The 18,247-nt window shown below is 47.0% G+C and overlaps 1 protein-coding gene across 1 annotated transcript in view; it reads right to left on the reverse strand.

The window, feature by feature from the left end:
• The window catches only part of LOC144723029 (vesicular glutamate transporter 2-like), a 45,692-nt gene that overhangs the window by 25,906 nt on the left and 1,539 nt on the right, over nt 1–18,247 (reverse strand). Inside the window, exons 2-4 of the mRNA XM_078601553.1 lie at nt 7,189–7,432; nt 4,651–4,769; nt 2,283–2,397 (exon numbers count right to left, since the gene is read on the reverse strand). Of these exons, the coding sequence (XP_078457679.1) occupies nt 2,283–2,397; nt 4,651–4,769; nt 7,189–7,432 (478 nt within the window). The remainder of the gene's footprint in view (nt 1–2,282; nt 2,398–4,650; nt 4,770–7,188; nt 7,433–18,247) is intronic.

The raw sequence follows: 18,247 nt of genomic DNA on the forward strand, positions 1-18,247 counted from the left end.
ATAACAAATGTTTTATTTTGGGTTAGATCGCGTGAATTTAAATGTGTCGTTAACCCACCATCACCCGATACACCCAATCACTAAGGTTTGTCACGTAAACAAAAACGTGCAATTAGTTACTGCTTCAGCACACCGCTTGTGTGTTGGGTAGTAACTCCAAAATAACTGTTATTCTGAATAACATTGGTCGCGAAAGCCCACGTGTTGAAAAGAGAACAATTACACTCACTGTGCACATCGACATTCGATGTTTCGAGATATTGCACGCCCCAGTGAGGTGGGAGAGTGGATGCACTCTCTCCTGTCTACTCATCGATTTGATCACAATATGCCCTTTCCACGTGGGCCAAAAAAAATAAACAATTCGTGCAATTGCATTGCAAGATCCATAGACCAGCCCAGTGACCCTTTGCTTTCTTTTTTCCATCAGCAGCCAAGCCTGCACGGACACGTGGGTGAGGCTGCAGTGCTCGCTGCGAGATTCTCGCAAAGGAATTGAACTCGACCTGAGGGAGTAAAAGCGCAGATCTGTAATTGCTTACTCGCCCCCCCCCCCCCCCCCCCCCATTGCTGATGAAAGGGTCTTAACTAAAAGGAGCTCTAGACAGGGTATTTGGCCTACTCTTCCACGCTGGCCTGACGTTTTGAAAGAGGTGGGAGTACCCACACGTTACTCCATCACACACATACACGTGACGTGCCAATCAACTAACTGTGGTGCACCCATTCAAATTGGCGGGTTGATGAGACTTTTCCGATTGTTTCAATTGCCACCTGCGGGAGATTGAATCGCACCGATGAACCGCGGCTTGCAAGTCCAGCGTGCCACTCATTGCACCGCGACATGATGCCTCGTTTGGTGTACAGACAAATGCAATCTGTATTAACCGTGCGCCTTGAAGAAACTCTCGAAGTGGCAACTTCTGTAAAGGACAGGTCAAACCTCAATAATTCAGCGTGGTGATTCTCAGGGAGAATGAGTGGTCCATCCGCTTACACGGGCTCCGTGCCACAAGCCAAGCAAGCCAAGAATAGCTAACCATTTTAATCAAAATTGTTCATATTTGGCAAAGGCTGTTTAAATGACACAAAGGCTCACATCCCACAGTTTTAAAGGCCATGTAATTAACATTTTTGCTATATATATATATATAAATAATGTTGTGCAGGTGTCAAAATAAATGTGAGCACACACTTGGGTGTGACTTGGACGGTATGAATATTGCAGTGTAAAGTTCAGCCCTTGGTCGCTTTACTGGTGGACGAATGCCTTCCTATTGCATGTTGCTCATGGGCAATTTTGACCATACTTCACGACGCTGGTCAGTGCATGTTGATTTAGTCATTAGTGTGTGGGGGAAAAGGAGGTTAAGGTGGATGTGGGACCCCGGGCCTGTTCAGTTATCGCTCCCCACTCAATGTTAAGCGTCACGAGGGAACCAAACTCATGTTTTGCCGGGGCCACAGGGCCACATCATCGTGTCCCTTCTCTAAGAAGACAGCATCTGTGAGTGATGAATGAACCTCCAATTCCGGCACTCACACCTCCTCCATCCTCCCCGTGATTCTCACCCAATGTTACCTTCTCTACCCTGAACCCCCAACTCGCGATGATCATTGCCACGCACACCGTGCATCAAAATGCGTCTGTTCCCCTACACAGCTCATGAACGTTGCTGGGCACGCACGCGGCGCATCTGTCGATACGGCGAGTTGACATCTGCCCGTGGACGCTGGCCGCCGTGGTGCGTGATGGTCAGCGATACTGGACAGAGGTCGATTCGATCTTCGGGCGCGGCACTTGACACAACGTGGGCAAGCTTCACTAACTCAAGGACCGTACTCGGCCGCCCGTTTGCAAAACCTCCTCCGTTAAAATGCTAAATTAGGGTTGTTACACATTTCACGCGCTTGGCACGTTACATACGGGGTACACACACATAGCCAAGAGCGCAGTATCCCTTTAGTCGTAAGGCAAAGACAAATACTGTATCCCCTGTGTCACCTTCAAGTGCCGTTAGCGAGCTCCTGAAAGTCCGGCATGGCACACGAGGAGGTGTTGCGGTCAGAGCAACTCCCAGCCGTATTTGTCTCCCCACTGCTAAAGTTTAAACGCCCCACCCAGCTCCTCATCAGAGGTCGAGTCGGCCGAGTGGAGGGCAAGAAACCGGTTAAGATATCCATCGGAGACGCTGGCCGTGGCGCGTGAATGGAACTCCTGCGCGGCCGGGGTTCAAATCGAGCAGTGCGCTAACTGCTGAGCCACCGCTCCGTGCACTTACCTCAACGAGTCCCTGCAAGATACGCACGAAGATAACGAGGCCATAGTGCACCCGCGCCGCTGTCGGGATGAACATGTTCAGTGTGGACGTTAGGACGATGGCAAGGCCAAATACTCTGCGTCCGTCACACACACACACACGCAACCGCACACAATAGACAGATCACACCACGTTCAGCAGCAGCAGCAGCAGCGTCGACAGCCTTATAGACAGACACGAGTTCAGACAAGAGCTTCATTTCAACCGGAGCTCTCCGGGACTGAGCTCCGGAAAATATTTCATTATCTCCCTCTACGCCCTTAAAGGGGAAGGTTGGCAGGGTGGGCTACATCGGCTTCTGGCGGATCCAGACAATATTCGAATATTCTTTCAGAAATTCATCCCCGGGTTAAATAATGTTAGCGAGCACCGATTTGGGTCAGGCGGTATGGCGAGCGCTTAGGCAACGCCTGGGTCGCCTTTGTCTCGTCGGTACGCTGATGGTGACGACGCCACGACACCGGGTAGACATTTCAGGTTGAGTCCACAGAGGGAGCGGGGGGGGGAGGGTGCATCGTATTGCTGCTGGGTGGTTAGATAACGGCTGTGCGGAGGCTTTCAGTAGCCTTGGTCGCGACTGGAACTTTGCTATTTTAGGGTGAGTGCAATCCTGCAGTGCAATCTGTTCGTCTCTGATGAAGATCAAATCATGGATGGGGTGACCGTTAGCGTTGCATTGCATGCGTTGAAATAGATCGAGTCGAACCGTGCATGGAGAGCCTTTAATAGTTAATCGATGTTAATGGGTGAATCGATGCGGCATTGGCTTCTCTAATCACGACATGACGTCACACTACAATTGTGATAGTAAGAAGTTCCCGTGATGCAACTTTCGTAAAATGGTCATAATCCATCGCGACTCCGCTAACCAGATCGTGATTGGAAAGCTGTGACAGCGCCGTGCGCGTTCGAGAGTGCATCATTCTTATTCTTAGGTTTTTTTCGGTAAAGTCACGTAGGTAAAAATTTTAAATTAATAAAAGTAAAAGTCAGCAATCGTGCTGTGACGGTTCCACCTGAAGACGGAAGCTTGTGTTGCCTCCGAAACGTCGGGATTTTTATTTTATTTTTTATTTTATTTTACTTTTATTAATTTTATTTTTTATTTTTTACCTACGTGACTTTACCGAAAAAACCTAAGAATATGAATCCTTGCAGTCACGAAAGCTTCAAATCTAGAATGGATCACTCTTGGCGCCGTACAATTACCACGGAGAGAACGTTTGCGTCGTGAAATATTCGCACAGACGCATCTTTAATAATAATAATAATTACTACAGCAGGGCGCTTGGGAGCGTTCATTCCACCATTTGCTGCGCCCAATGATTGGCGAGCATTTGCGGCGAGCTCGACCATTTGTGGATTTTAACAACTTCATTAACAAACGGTCGATGATCAAACGAAGAAGAACCGATTACACGTCAGGAAATTGTAAGATGCAAAGAAAAACCCCAACGCGATTTGACTGCAATATCTTTCGAATGAATGGGCACATTATTTGATGGTGCTGCTGCGTTGGCATTTGTGCACAAGCACCAATAACAAAAACAACTCAACACGTTCGTCAGTAGCACTGCGTGTGGCCTTAACAGAACAAATGTGTAATAGGCGACGTTTCGGGCAATTACCCATTTTGAATAGCACAAAGAGAGGCCAGATTATCCGGGATAATGAGGGAGGATGCACAGAGTGGGTCAATACGTAGAATTTTGTCGTCTGTTTCGCTTGCTTCTTAAGAGGGATCGGATTTCTTGCCCACGTGTTCACGCCCACGTGGGTACTGAGTCTCTGACCTATGGTAAGTGAGCACGAACAGCTAATGTAATAAACCAGCGCACGTGAAGGAAGATATTATATTGTGTTAATGGGTTGTTGTTGTTGTTGATGATGTACGACGTTTCGTTCCCGCGTGCTGGGAGCATTCAGTTCCTGAAGAAGCGTACATCTCCGAAGAAAGCTCCCAGCACGTATGGGAGCGAGCACGTGGGGCATCGCGCCGAACAACAACAAGCGCGGTAACGATCCGAAAAACACAGAGAACGAAACAATGGGATGTTTATTCATTCATTTTTAAATATAGCAGCAGCCCCCACGTCCTTTGTACGTGACGGTCCGCCCGTCCCCGATCACCCTGCCTCCCCCTCCTCCTTCCCTCTCCGCCTGCGCCCTCCCTCCCTCGCTCCCTCCCTCCTTTCATCCAGCCAGCCAGCAAAACTTTTATGTTTAAATCAAAATAACCGAGAGTTGACGATGCAGGAAAAACGTCTTCGCAGTACAATTCTCAACGGCCACGGCGAGCGAGCGAGCGAGCGTTGTCGGAGCCACCTACCGATTGGCAGCGAATTTGTTGGAGATGAACCCTCCTGGGATTTGTGTGACGATGTAGCCCCAGAAGAACGATCCGTGGATCATCCCCACAGTCCCAGAGTCCCAGTTGAATTCCGCTTTCTGCAGACGCAATTCACACATCAGCGTTTGGCCCGTATGTGTATACGCATATAAACCTAAATTTCGCTTTTGTCATCACACATGCAGAGTGTGTTCGTGTTTATATATGTGCGTGTGTGTGTGTTTCTCTCTATAAACGATGGTGTAGCGATTAGCGCGCTGCGCTATGAATCCGGCGACCCGGGTTCGATTCCCGCTCACGGCCAACATCAGTGACGATTATGTGAAGCGGGCCTAGGCCTCCCCTAGGTCGACTCAGCCGCAAATGAGTACCTGGTGCGGTGTGTAAACATCGCCACTGAAGAGACAAAGGCGGTCGGGCGTGGTCCTGGCCACCTACTCCTTCGTGTACCGTCCCGGTCTTCATAGGTGCTCGCCAACAGCACTTGCCCCTACAGTCTGTTAAGGCTATACGGGGGATCTTTGTTTTTGTTTTTTTGTATATGTGTGTGTGTCTCTGTCTCAACGCTTTTGAACATCGTGAATGTCAGGTAATGTTACATATGTCACGGTTTCAAATATAGTGGGTTTAGTATAAAAATCATTAACAGAAAATGAAACAACCATCATGAATAGATTTGCCAAATCCGTTAGGATTGCATGTAATGGGGAGAGTCAATTTATTTGCATTTAAACATAGAACATTAATTGCCAGTATTGTATCCACGCATATACGCAGTGAAGCTAATGATTAATTTATAATTAAACATTTCACATCCTGCATATACACACACACACATTTTGTTTTATTATTTGTAAAAGTATATTATTGTAAACACACGGACACGTGAAGCACCGACTCCGGTATAAGCATTAACAATGCATCCAATATTGTTTCACGTTTCATTAAATTCCGAGAATCCACGTCGCTTGTTGTCATGCGTAATTGTAAATAAATTGCTTATTTATGATTACAACCCTGCTCAAAATCATCACACGACCATGCGCAGAAAGGAACAGTCTATGCAGTATATATATATAGCAACTGCATACAACCATCATTTTCAGTCATTCGTCAATCAATTTCTGGATGAAGGTCGACCCCCCAACAACCTGCGGGTCATGGGCGTTGTTTGACCATACTTCACCACCTTTGTGATCATGGGGTAATCGCTCACCACTGATGATAGCCGTGGCCAAGAATCGAATTCTCATCCACCAGGTTCGTAACGCAAAGGTGTGTTTAGCCGCTGATCGAGACAACGCATGCGTGAGCCATTTTTCTGCCATTGCAACGATAGCCTCGCTTATCCAATCAACGTACACGTATCACTTTACCTATTAAATAATAATATTAACATTGCCTGTGTGGGGGCGCGAGGAGGTGGACGTAGGCTGGGTCAGGGGGTCCGCGAGAGGGCTTTTGTGAAGTATGGGCACTCGCAAAAAGCCATTATGTCAATCCACTGCTGGATGAGGGTAGTGGGGGTTTGTTTGACCATACTTCACCGCGCTGGTCCATGCTCGTTGGTGAACGCGGCGAGCATAGACGTTCCGGCATGGCGGGGAGGTGCTGACAATAACAGATTTTGTCGCACTGTCCTCTGCATTAACCACAAAAAAAAATTACGATACCCCCAAAGATCTCTGAATGTGCAAGTTTCTCAAAATAACACATTAACGAAACTAAGTAAAAATAGCAGTTCGTTTATGAATTATAAATAGGTTGCGCTGACGTGAGGTCTGGGGAGAATGATCGACGGCTGGGGTGGGTATGGGTGTTGTCTCGCCCTAAGCGGGGGGGGGGGGGGGGTTAATGGAGCCAAGGAAGGGGGCATCTGGGCTCTTGGGGGATTAGAGCCGTGGGATTTCACTGACAGCGTCTACCTTATACGTACGGCGTGTAGTGCAGTACGTACCACTGCTAATCATGGTGATGTCACAGTTGTAATTCTCTTGTAAAGTATATCGCCGGATTACAAACACGTACAACTGCAACGCTGTCTGTAGAAATGCCGCATTGACGCCTGCGTTGTGAATTGCTCATCGTAAAGGCGTGTGTGTGGGTGTGCGCGCCGAAACTTATTTCGCACCGTACGTAGCAAACCGTGCTAATCGGAGGTGCGGGTGAAACGATGGAATTTCTCAGGAGGTGGCAATGGACACTGAATGCGTCAGGCATCGTCAGATATAGAGAGCTAAGCAAACGTCAGCCTGGTTCATACTTGGATGGGAGACTGTCTGGGAATGCCACGTGATTGTGTGCTTGGGGCTGGGAGATGGATAGATAATGGCATCCTGGATATCCTGAAGAAGAAGAATAATGTTAAGTTCCCGAAGGAGCTCCACGCTCAATATCAGTTCTTCTTAAAATAACCTCCAACCTCCAATGTCGGACATCATTCCGACCAAAAACAGCAACAACCCGAAAAAAAAACACACAAATCTGTATAACAGTGGCGAGCGCTCGCCAACGCACCTGCATGATGAGCTTATCTCCCGAGTGGTACGAGCTGTTGTTGACCATGTCCACCACGGCCACGCCCAAGTTGCAACGGATCCCAAAGGAGATGCAGAAGCCCAGGCCGCTCATCACGGCGATGACGTAACGCTTGGGCATTCCGAAACAGCGGCACTCGCAGAGGGGCTCCTTGGGAGGCTTCACTTGCACGGGCCGCCCATCCTCGGTCAGTTCGATCTCACCCTCTTGCTTGGACATGCGCCTGCGTGTAGGTGGGTGGGTGGATGTTGGGTAGGTGCGTAGGTGGGTGGGTAGGTGGGTGGGTGGGTGGTTGGGTAGGTGTTGGGTAGGTGGGTAGGTGGGTGGGTAGGTGGGTGGGTACGTGGGTGGGTACGTGGGTGGGTAGGTGTTGGGTAGGTGGGTGGGTAGGTTGGGTAGGTGTTGGGTAGATGGGTGGGTGTTAGGTGGGTGGGTAGGTAGGGTGGGTGTTGGGTGGGTGGTTGGGTAGGTAGGTGGGTGGGTGGTTGGTTGGGTAGGTAGGTGTTGGTTAGGTGGGTGGGTTGGTAGGTGGGTAGGTGGGTAGGTGGGTGGGTGGGTGGGTGGGTGGTTGGTTGGGTAGGTGTTGGGTAGGTGGGTGGGTGTTAGGTGGGTGGGTAGGTAGGGTGGGTGTTGGGTGGGTGGATGGGTAGGTAGGTGGGTATTTAGGTGGGTGGGTAGGTTGGTGGGTGGGTGGTTGGGTAGGTAGGTGGGTGGTTGGTTGGGTAGGTAGGTGTTGGGTAGGTGGGTGGGTAGGTACAAGCGGCGTTAATATCGTGCATGCGTTATCAGTTCGGGCGGGGGGGGGGGGTTGCGGGGGAGGCATCGTCTGATCGTCTTAGGGCCAGGGTCGGCAACCCAAATTAATCACGGTTGGCGGCACACTACGGTGCGAAAGAAGTGCAACATTCATTTGTTCGAATTTGGTAAAAAACAATCAATAATAATAATAATAAACGTCACAAAGCAGCCCTTGCAGCGCCACATGCGGCTCCAGAGCCGAAGGTTGTCGACCACCGTCTTAGCCCGACAATTACACCGACAAAGACCCCCCACGTAGCCTTAACCGACTGTTGGGGCAAGTGTTGTTATCGAGCACCTGTCATGGCTAACACGGCCCGGACTACTTTGTCAGTGCTGATGTTCTTCATGCACGAACCAGACCGGTTACTTCTTTAAGGCCGAGTCGACCTAGGGGATGCCCAGAACTTGTTCAGATATCGTTGTCGGTGTTGGCCGTGAGCGGGAATCGAACTCGGGCCGCCGGGTTCATAGAGCAGCGCGCTAACCACTACACTACCGCTCCCCACGTATGCAATTACAAACACACACATATCCAACACACACAGTGTCTTACAGGACCTTATATATTACCACTGTACTGCAATCATATACAAGCCACACATATGTCGATGTATATATACATCCAACATCTACATGCATACATCTTGCGCACGTATCTGTATTGCAAGCACACGTAAGAACATGTAGATTCATAGATGCACAAGCATGCATACATCTGTTTACACATTCTCAATGTTGACATTCAAAGGAGAATTCAATGGACTGCTTTGTGAATGACAGCCTATCCAAATTTACAATAGTACAAATGCATACAAATATTTAAAATAATCATGTAGATATAATATTAAAAAACGACATCACCATGAAAGCTTAGGCAAAGATTAAATATAAATTGACTAACGTTTCGAGCAATGGTCCTTTTTTCAAATCGTCAGAAAAGGCCATTCATTTCTCGTGCACGTCTGTACTGTACATATATCTGTGACCGTGTCCACGATTAATTTTTACGGCGTTGATTTGCAATGTTTCACGACAACAAAAACACACCCAGTGCACACCATCATGCTACCGCTGTTCGCCTATCACGCGGCGTTAATGAACCTTCGTGTATGTGGGCTCACGAACCGCGGCGTGTGCGGGCACGTGGGTCGTTCATCCCGCCGTGGCTTTTCTCCGGGCCACCAGGGAGCCAAGCGCAGTGCGTAGCGGGGCACCCTCGGGATGGGGCGAGTCTCGAGACTGGGTCGAGGTTCTTCTGCTCGACAATTCGTTCCCATCGTGGACTTTGTTTCCAAGCGTGCGATAGAAAGCCCATTTGGGACGAAAGTCTCATTCGCAAAAAAAGCAGGGCTTGGGGGTACAATATATCTCGGTGTGCGAACGTTATTTATAACGTAAACGTTATTTATAACGTCATTTATAACGTTATTTGCCGGTTAGTATGGGGCTTGTGGTGATCTTGTGTTCACATTATTGGGCTCGTGGTGGAAATACCACATTCCTCATGTGGTATGGTGCGGGGGGCGGTTAGTGAACCCATAGGTCAATCACAGCTATACCTGTTCCGCAAATTGGTATCTATTTTATCGGTCGCGGCGTGATGATGGAATTGAGCGCGAAACGTGCCCATGACGCAAAATAAAAATAGACGTTAAAATCACAGCCAATACGTGCGAGAGAATTACAATTTTTTTAATATATATATAAAATAGAGCATTATTGGGCCCTCTTCTTTGTGAGCCCGGGACAAATCCCCCAATTCCTCCCTCCCCTGCCTCCCCCCGCCTCCAACTGTGGACGGCCTTGGATACAACGCCATCTCCCTGGGCACCCGGCCATCTATAAATAACATTGCGATTCATGTATTATTGCATGTACGTCTACAGTATGCACACAGCACGCAGCCCCACGTTGTGTATATATATATGTGTATATGTGTGTACATACAGGGCTTCATTTCTCATCAAATATACTCGGGGACCTCCAATACGACAGGGTAGCCCATTCAACTTCCGTTAACCCCACCCCCCTGCCCCTAAATAATTTCTGTACATCAGCCCCGGACAGCTCCCGTTGCAATTAGGCCTGACAGAGAGCCAATGCCTCCTTCGCTCTATTGGCAAACACACATCTATACTGTCTATACAGTATATATAATATATATACAGTATATATACTGTATATACAGTATATATAATCTCTATACAGTATATACATATATACTGTCTGTACAGTATACCAGAAGTCTAGGTGCATGTATTTAATCAACTTGATATTTAGCACCTGGAAAGTCGTTTTTAGGTTGAATCGACCTAGTGGAGGACCATGCCAGGCTCAGATAGAATTGTCTGTGGTTTACTTCCATCAAATCAATTGAAACATGTTTTGATGTCTGCACCGAAATATATATGTGTATATAATTGAATACACATATATACAGTATACACACTTGTATACAATATATGGTTGGCGACTACGGTGCGAAAGAAGTTCAACATACATTCATGTATGATATTTTAAAATCGATATCATCAGCAGCAGCCACGACAGATCAAATCCACAGCTGGATGAAAGACCCATCTGTGAAGCTACTAAACATCTGTGGAAAAAAAGAGCTTAATAGCTCATCGGATTCCTCCGGGATAAAAAACCGATCCTGATTCTCACTCCCAAAACCGTCATCATCTCTGCGATCCTGCGATGTTGATGATCCACGTGGCCCCGAGACGTGAAATGATACCGACATCCGATCCTCCAAGTAATTTAAATAACAGTGAATGTTTTTTTGTTTGTTAAACAATATACATCTTCATTTATTTACATTTAGAAAAGTTAGAATTGTACATTAACCTATTCTTTGAACGAATAATCAGATTAATCGCTCTTTGATGTTTACATTGTTGGACGGGCCCGGTAGGGCATGACACATTGACCATAGTCTCCCAACGGAATAATCTACGGAACGAAAATAGCCACGTAACCATAAATTATTATCATTATTATAAACTCAGTACTTGGATAATACAATCGTAGTTATGACACAATAGTACATAGTAGGGGGGGAGCGGTGGTGCAGTGGTTAGCGCACTGCGCTATGAGCCCAGCGATTAATTGGCCCAGTCAGTGGCGAGGGAGACATCAGTGGCGAGGGAAGGAGAGAGCTTGACCCCGTCCTGAGCCGCACTTTCCCTAACCGGCGCTGACCAGCGTGGTCAAGTATGGTCCAACAACATCGTGACCGATGCGAGAGGGATAGGGCCTTCATCCAGCAGTGTATTCAACAATTATATAACTGCAATGCTAATCGATATGGTCGAATAATAACGAGGGTGCTTTTAATGACAAAATAGGCTGCAAATTGTTAGTACGGTTATTGTATTTAATATATTTAATATATTTTTTATTGTATTGTTCTATCTACGTGACTTTACCGAAAAACCCAAAGAAAAATAATTCTCGCCGTCATGAAAGCTTTAAGTGAAGATTTAGATTTCCACTATAAACATATCGGCACATTATAGAGCTTTACATAAATACATATACGATACGTACTCTTCAGTGAGTATTCATATAGTGTGTAATTCATGTTGCGATAACAATATTACTGTAAATAGCAACATTACGGCAAACAACAATATCATTTACAGCTCATTGTCACTCCACTGCTGGATGGACGGGAATCAAACTCGGACCGACGGGTTCCTAGCGCGATGCGCTAACCACTGCGCCACCGCTCTAACACTTGCGCTCACGTTACATGTCGAGATTAACATGGCGGTGGAATGATCCCTTTGTCAATGCTTGTCTCGCACTCAGATATTATGTCCTGCGTCTCGAATGACCATTGCGGCGTTGCTTATCGCCTGTCTGGAGCCCTGCGCCAGTGGGGGAAATTCCACATTGCTGTGACAGGAGCGAGGCTATCCACCCGAAAATAAATCACTGCTCACTTCCTGACAAAGTGGCACCAATTGCATCGTCTCCCGCAGTTTATTTTTTTATTTTTAACGGGGTCACGTTGCAGGACGCGAACCACTGCGCCACTGGTCCACCCAGGCGTATATTTAGCGTCAAATTATCGTGCATTTACGAGGCACGCACCGCGCGAGTGTGCAAATATACGCGCGTTAAAATACTGTGCGCTCTGCGCGTGCGGTAATTGCAACCGAGGTGGCGCGTTCTTTACATTTTTCGAATCATCGAATTAGATCCAGCGACCGCTTTAATGCCCACAAAGGCAACGAACATGCGCAGGCAGTGTTTGCATGCAGCGTCGTAGCGAATGCAATAATTGTGTTAACAACAGGAATACAAAATAATAATAGTAATAACAACACGTCGACAGGACACGCTGGCGGGATCATGTCGCTCGGCTGGCGTGGGGACGCCTGGAAATTCCCCAGGAAGAGCTAGAGTCTGTGTATAGTAGTGTACAGTAGTGTAGTGTATAGTAGTGTATAGTGTATAGTAGTGTATAGTGTAGTGTGCAGTAGTGTAGTGTATAGTGTATAGTAGTATATAGTGTAGTGTATAGTGTAGCAGTGTATAGTGTAGTAGTGCTGGAGTCTGTCACCAGGGACAGGGAGGTGTGGACCGCCACTACTCAACACGCTGCCGCCGCGACTTTCACCAGGACAAGCGGACTGAGAAACGAACGGACGATCGTAAACCTGATCCTCGGTTATTTTTTTTTATTAAGGACCACCACCGTCTCGTATTCACATTGCATTGCGGCTTTTGGAATATTGAAGGGGGTTTATTTTTTTACCGAATTTGAAAAAAAGCATGGCTCTTCTTGTTATTTTGGTTGTCGACCTCTGCCCATGACCGACACGCGGTGGGGGGAGGCGTTCATCCAGCAGTGGATTGACAAAGCCGCTGCGGTCAGCGGTGGCTATGCCCGTGGCAGCCTGTAGTCCAGCACTGCGGAGGCAACGAGGGTTAGTGGATCACCGCACGAATGTTGCGATGCTCGCTTCCCGTGAGCGTCGAGAAGGTGCCCATACCCTGACTAGCCGGGAGAGGCTAAGTACAGCAAGTGGACTAATCGCCATCTATCTCCATCTGTACGGGGAGAGAGCGTTGCCCCATTTGCGAGTCGGGTTATCTCCGGGTGCTACGGTCTCCTCCCACGTGTGTAATAATGAACACTCGTCATTCATTGGCTGGAAAACAAATATTTAAAAAAACACCCAACGCAGGACAGCCCTGAAAAATAGCCATACGACTCAGTGTGGCTCTCCTTCATAAATAAGTAAATGCAATAAAAATGCCAAATCATGATGATGATGAACAACGAGAGGCCACGTAGCAACGGAAGCACTGGGAGATATTAAACACGTGTGAACAAGAGCTTTGTAGCCCATCGGATTCCTCGAGTTTCATACATCTTCTCATTATGATTGACAGTTCCGTGGCGAAGAGAATATCTTCACGCACAACCATCCTTGTGACAATTTCACAGGCGCGCCTGTACGAATGCCCCGTGTGTGCGTTCACCAAAAAAAAAACAATATCCATTGTCTCTTTCGACCCTGTGCCAAGCAGCAAAATCAACTGGCTTGAGAGCAGAGCACGTCGCTAGAACAGATGCTGACAGGTGATGAGCCAAGCAATGGAACGCGTCTCAAAGCACGACCGCTCGCGGAGATGGAGCGATGATTTGCTATATCGCAGAACCGTGAGATATGACGACGGCTTGGGAAGACATTCAACCAGCGGTGGCTGAATCATAGCGAGCGATGTGTTGTTGTTGTTGTTGTTTTCTCTCCCCACGTGCACAATCTAACCGACTCTCCCATCCCCACGTTTATTCCTCGATTCGCAGTTCATCCATCCGTCCGTACGCGATGCGCGTGCGCTCGTGAAAGACGCGACCGCGTGCGTTTGCGAGGACGAGCGAGAGGCGCTCGTATGTGAATGAACTGCACGCACGGGCATCGTATCCATCCGCACCGAGTCGCGGCCGCGTCACGGGCATTCTCCGCGCCCTTCTTTTGTTTCCGACAGATTTTTTTTTTCTTTTTTTGCCGTAACGCTGCAGGGTGGGGCGGTGCGATGGGGTGGCGGGTGCGGCGAGGGGGAGGGTGTGGGGGGGTGCACCGCGGGTTTTTAAAGGACGGGCTTGACCTTGAAAGATATTTGCGCCGTGTTTCTGCTTTTAATGGGCGAGATACCAAAAAGGGAGCTTGGAGTGTTTGGACGATCGCCACTGTCTGCATTGTGCGTGTCGAGAGTTTGTTTGGCTGCTGCTGTAAATATCCACGCGATAAGCCACTTCGTTGAGCTATCATTTGTGGCCAGGTCGCTTCTGAAAGAGAGCTAAGTAGCTCAATGGGCTTTAACCTGGTAAAACACAAACAAAGAATGCTTAAATTTCGATGTAAAGCTTTCGTGACTGCAGGGATTCATCTTCTTGGTTTTTTCGGTAAAGTCACGTAGACGCTGTCTTCTCGACAGACCTGTTTCTTCACCTGAGGACGGCTGCTTGCGTTGTGGCCGAAACGTCGTGAGAATAATTTTATTATGTTTTATTTTTATTATTTTATTACTTCCCTTCTACGTGACTTTACCGAAAGAACCAAGAAGAAAAACGAATGCTTAACCTTGATTTGAAGCTTTCGTGACTGCAGGGATCCAGTCTCTTTGATTCTTTACGGTAACGTTACGTAGAAAAATAATAATAGTTCATATTCTTAGGTTTTTTCGGTAAAGTCACGTAGGTAAAACATTAAAAAAGTAAAATAAAATAAAATAAAAATCACGACGTTTCGGAGGCAACACAAGCTTCCGTCTTTAGGTAGAACCGTCACAGCCACGACAGCTGTATCAAGTAAATGAGAGATTGCAGGAGCTACCACTCCGTTTATATAATGGTTGGAGAAGGTGGTGGGGCAAGGGCCGCATACTTTTTATTAATATGGTAAGGTGAGGCTTAAGAGGGTTTCGATCGCCACACAAGCGATCGTCCTCACCGAAAGAATGCTTAATTGATAGTCATGATTTAATTGACACGTTACGTGTCGGCACCGCCGCTCGCCTTTCCAACATAAATCCGACGGTGTGTGCAGATGCACATCGGTGGCTTCAACCCCAACCCGCGGTGAGCGGCCTTGCGCGGTGAATCCAAGTGGGGCTCGAGCGATGGGTGGCCTTGAATTGAACAGTGGACGGGGAAGACGCAGAGCCGTTGTTTGCTCTTGCCGCACGGAAAGACAAATGACGTTACTCCGGTGCTGTAGTAAAGGGCCAGTGTTACGGAGAGCGCAAGCTAGAAACGAGGGTAAACTACGAACGAAATTACGTAACCCGTCTCGTGACACACATATATGTATACATAGTCGATGCGGATTGAACGTATGCGATGTAATGATCGTGTTTTATGTGGGCTAGAGAGAGGTAAATTTGGCACGAATATAAAGTCCATGCGTAACAATTAGACACATCGGGAAATTTAAATGTTTTGATTTTAGCCAATACCACCACACCCCCACCCCATCCCTCCACTTTCCCGGCCCAAATACTAAAATAACGAGATTACGCTCTGCCATCATCGACATTGCTTGAGCTGCCGTTATAACCACTTAAACATTGACGATCCCTATCAACAGTGAACCCAAGTAATTAATTATCCTACCGCAGAGTGTGACGCTAAAGCATTTAGAAAGCGGTCAGAGCCCGCTAACGGATTCTGACTGATACTATGCATAAGTGTGTGTGTGTGTATCTGCCTCTACACCTGCGGCATCATTTACACGTTAGTGTATATATGTATCCGTTTTCGTCAGTGCAATATTCCGTGATATACATTTGTACAATAACAATATCTAATCGTTATTATAAAATTGTCAACATACGTGGGTTACATGCGTCGCTATCGACAACGCTCGTAATATTTCAATCACACCGCATGATCCGTAAATTAATATGTGAATACTATATTTGTATTTGTTTGTAAAATGTAATGTGTTGCTTGTCGCCTATTCGTAACTAGATAGCGGGTGTGTGATGTGCGGCTCTCTATAAAAGACAATAATAATCGTAAAATCGTTAAACTTTTCTAAAAAAATAATTTGGTTCATAAAAGCCACGTCCATTGTCAATTATTTGATTTTATAAATGCTGTTAACGCCCTCCCGACTGCCGCAGCATGACACCGCTTGCGTCATACTCCATCTCCTTAGTCCGTATCCACAGTTCATTATCTTCCACGCGATGGTCATGCGATGAATTGTAATACCATCCCAAGTTGGTGCTAATAAAATATTACAAATTATTTTCCATCAGACAAATATACTAAACAACCGGTTTGATGAGAACTTTTTTCACACGTACATACATAACAAAGGCAAATATTCCCCCGTTTAGCTTGAATAGGCTGTTGGGGCAAGTGCTATGAGCGAGCAACGATGAAGACCGGCACGGCACACGAGGGTGTGGGTGACCAGCACCATGCCCGGCCACCTTTGTCTCCCCAGTAGCGACGTTTACACACCGCGACAGGTCGTCATTTGAGGCTGAGTCGATTATCTGAACCCAGGACGGGTTCAGATAATCGTCACTGCTGGTGATGGTGGCCGTGAGCGGGAATCGAACTCTGATTCCTGGGTTCGTAGCGCTAACCGCTACACTACCGCTCGCCACATACACACACACACACACACGTGCGCGCAGTGTTTCGCTCGTTATATAAGATAGATCGTACCATGACTAACAAACCATTGTTTAAAGTCCAAAATACAAAATATGTTTGGAATATTTAGTCTCTGTAACAACTTGATCGCTACAGCATATTGAAGTGTCACATTCTTTTGTAATGTTGGTGTTGCTGCTACGTTGGCAGTGGTGCACAGGCACAAATAACAACAACTTAACACACTTGTCAACAACACTGCCTTGAAAAAATAAGATGCATATAACATCGGTGACGTTTTGCACAATGGGCGTTCTTCGTGTGCTTCTTCATTTGCTATGAAGAAGGGCCAGTGCCCGAAACGTCGCTGATTCTATATGCATTCTTTTTAAGGCCACAGCGTTGTTGACGTGTGTAGAGTTGCTGTGCAGCAGCATACACAACTGTTGACAGTGCCTCTGATTATTGCGTAATACAAATTAGAATGCTATGTGTATGATTATATATAACATCACGTGGCTTTATTGGCTATTTTCGGCACGTCTTAGTGTTGGGCGTGTTGACGAATCTAAGATGTCTTAATTCGGGTTTGACATTCCCATTACGCGGTGGAGAGAAGGTGGATAAAACATAATTGTTACCAAAAGAACCGTCGGTTTGGTTAGTGACATACCGTCGGTATGATAACGCAATTACACTTGACAAAACATACGAGCCAAAGCAAATCAAATCTAAAAGTATTTGCTGCAGGTTGGGATATCTGTTGAGCGAGTGTGCGCGCAGCGCGAGAGCGAGAAATTCGTATTCGCGAAGGGAACTTGGTGTCTTTAAAAAAAAATGGGACGGGAACGCGTGGTTCTAGGACGCACATGTGGTATCATTACAATTATACTGTTGCCATTATATAATGCCCGGAGCCATTCACATTGTGAGAAGTTATATTGCGGAGAAAATGGTCGAGTTCAATCGGAAGCTATAGCGGGCGGGTACATGTGGAACGCTCGCAGATTATCAGCATAAGCCGCTTTTAAGGGGGGGGGGGGCGGGGGGGCGTGACAGCTGGGCCCCAGATTAAAAATAGATTTCATTACGTCATCGACAATTACGTCAAACCTGTCATCATTGCAGATACAAAATAAAAAATAAAATTACATATTTGCATAATTACTGCGTTTTCCTTTATACAATGTCATATTTGTCGGGTGCAATGATACGAACAACAACAACAACAACATCAACAGAGCATCGACAACAACAAAATCAATCGCGATTCTTTGCAAACACCACCAAACGTTGGCCGGGCTCCCGCGTGTCGCGATATTAATGCGCAGTGAATAATTCATGCGGGGGCCCATGCGTTGCCTTTTATGTGCAGGGCCGATGTGATTCACGAACCATTTCGCGTGTAAATAATTAATGGCAGGAGCGGGCACTGTATGAGACACGAAGAAAATCAGGGGCTCAAAATGGTGGTGGCTCTGGTGGAGGTAGTCGAGTCCGGGATGCGGGAGGCATCCTCCCGTCGCGATTGTTTTAATGAATTCGATCGTTTTCGTTCCTTAAACTCCCCGCCGCCACAGCACCTTTAACAGACGAATGGGTCAT

Source organism: Lampetra planeri, chromosome 16, assembly GCF_965212315.1.
Source record: "Lampetra planeri chromosome 16, kcLamPlan1.2.h2, whole genome shotgun sequence".
Lineage (NCBI taxonomy): Eukaryota > Metazoa > Chordata > Hyperoartia > Petromyzontiformes > Petromyzontidae > Lampetra > Lampetra planeri.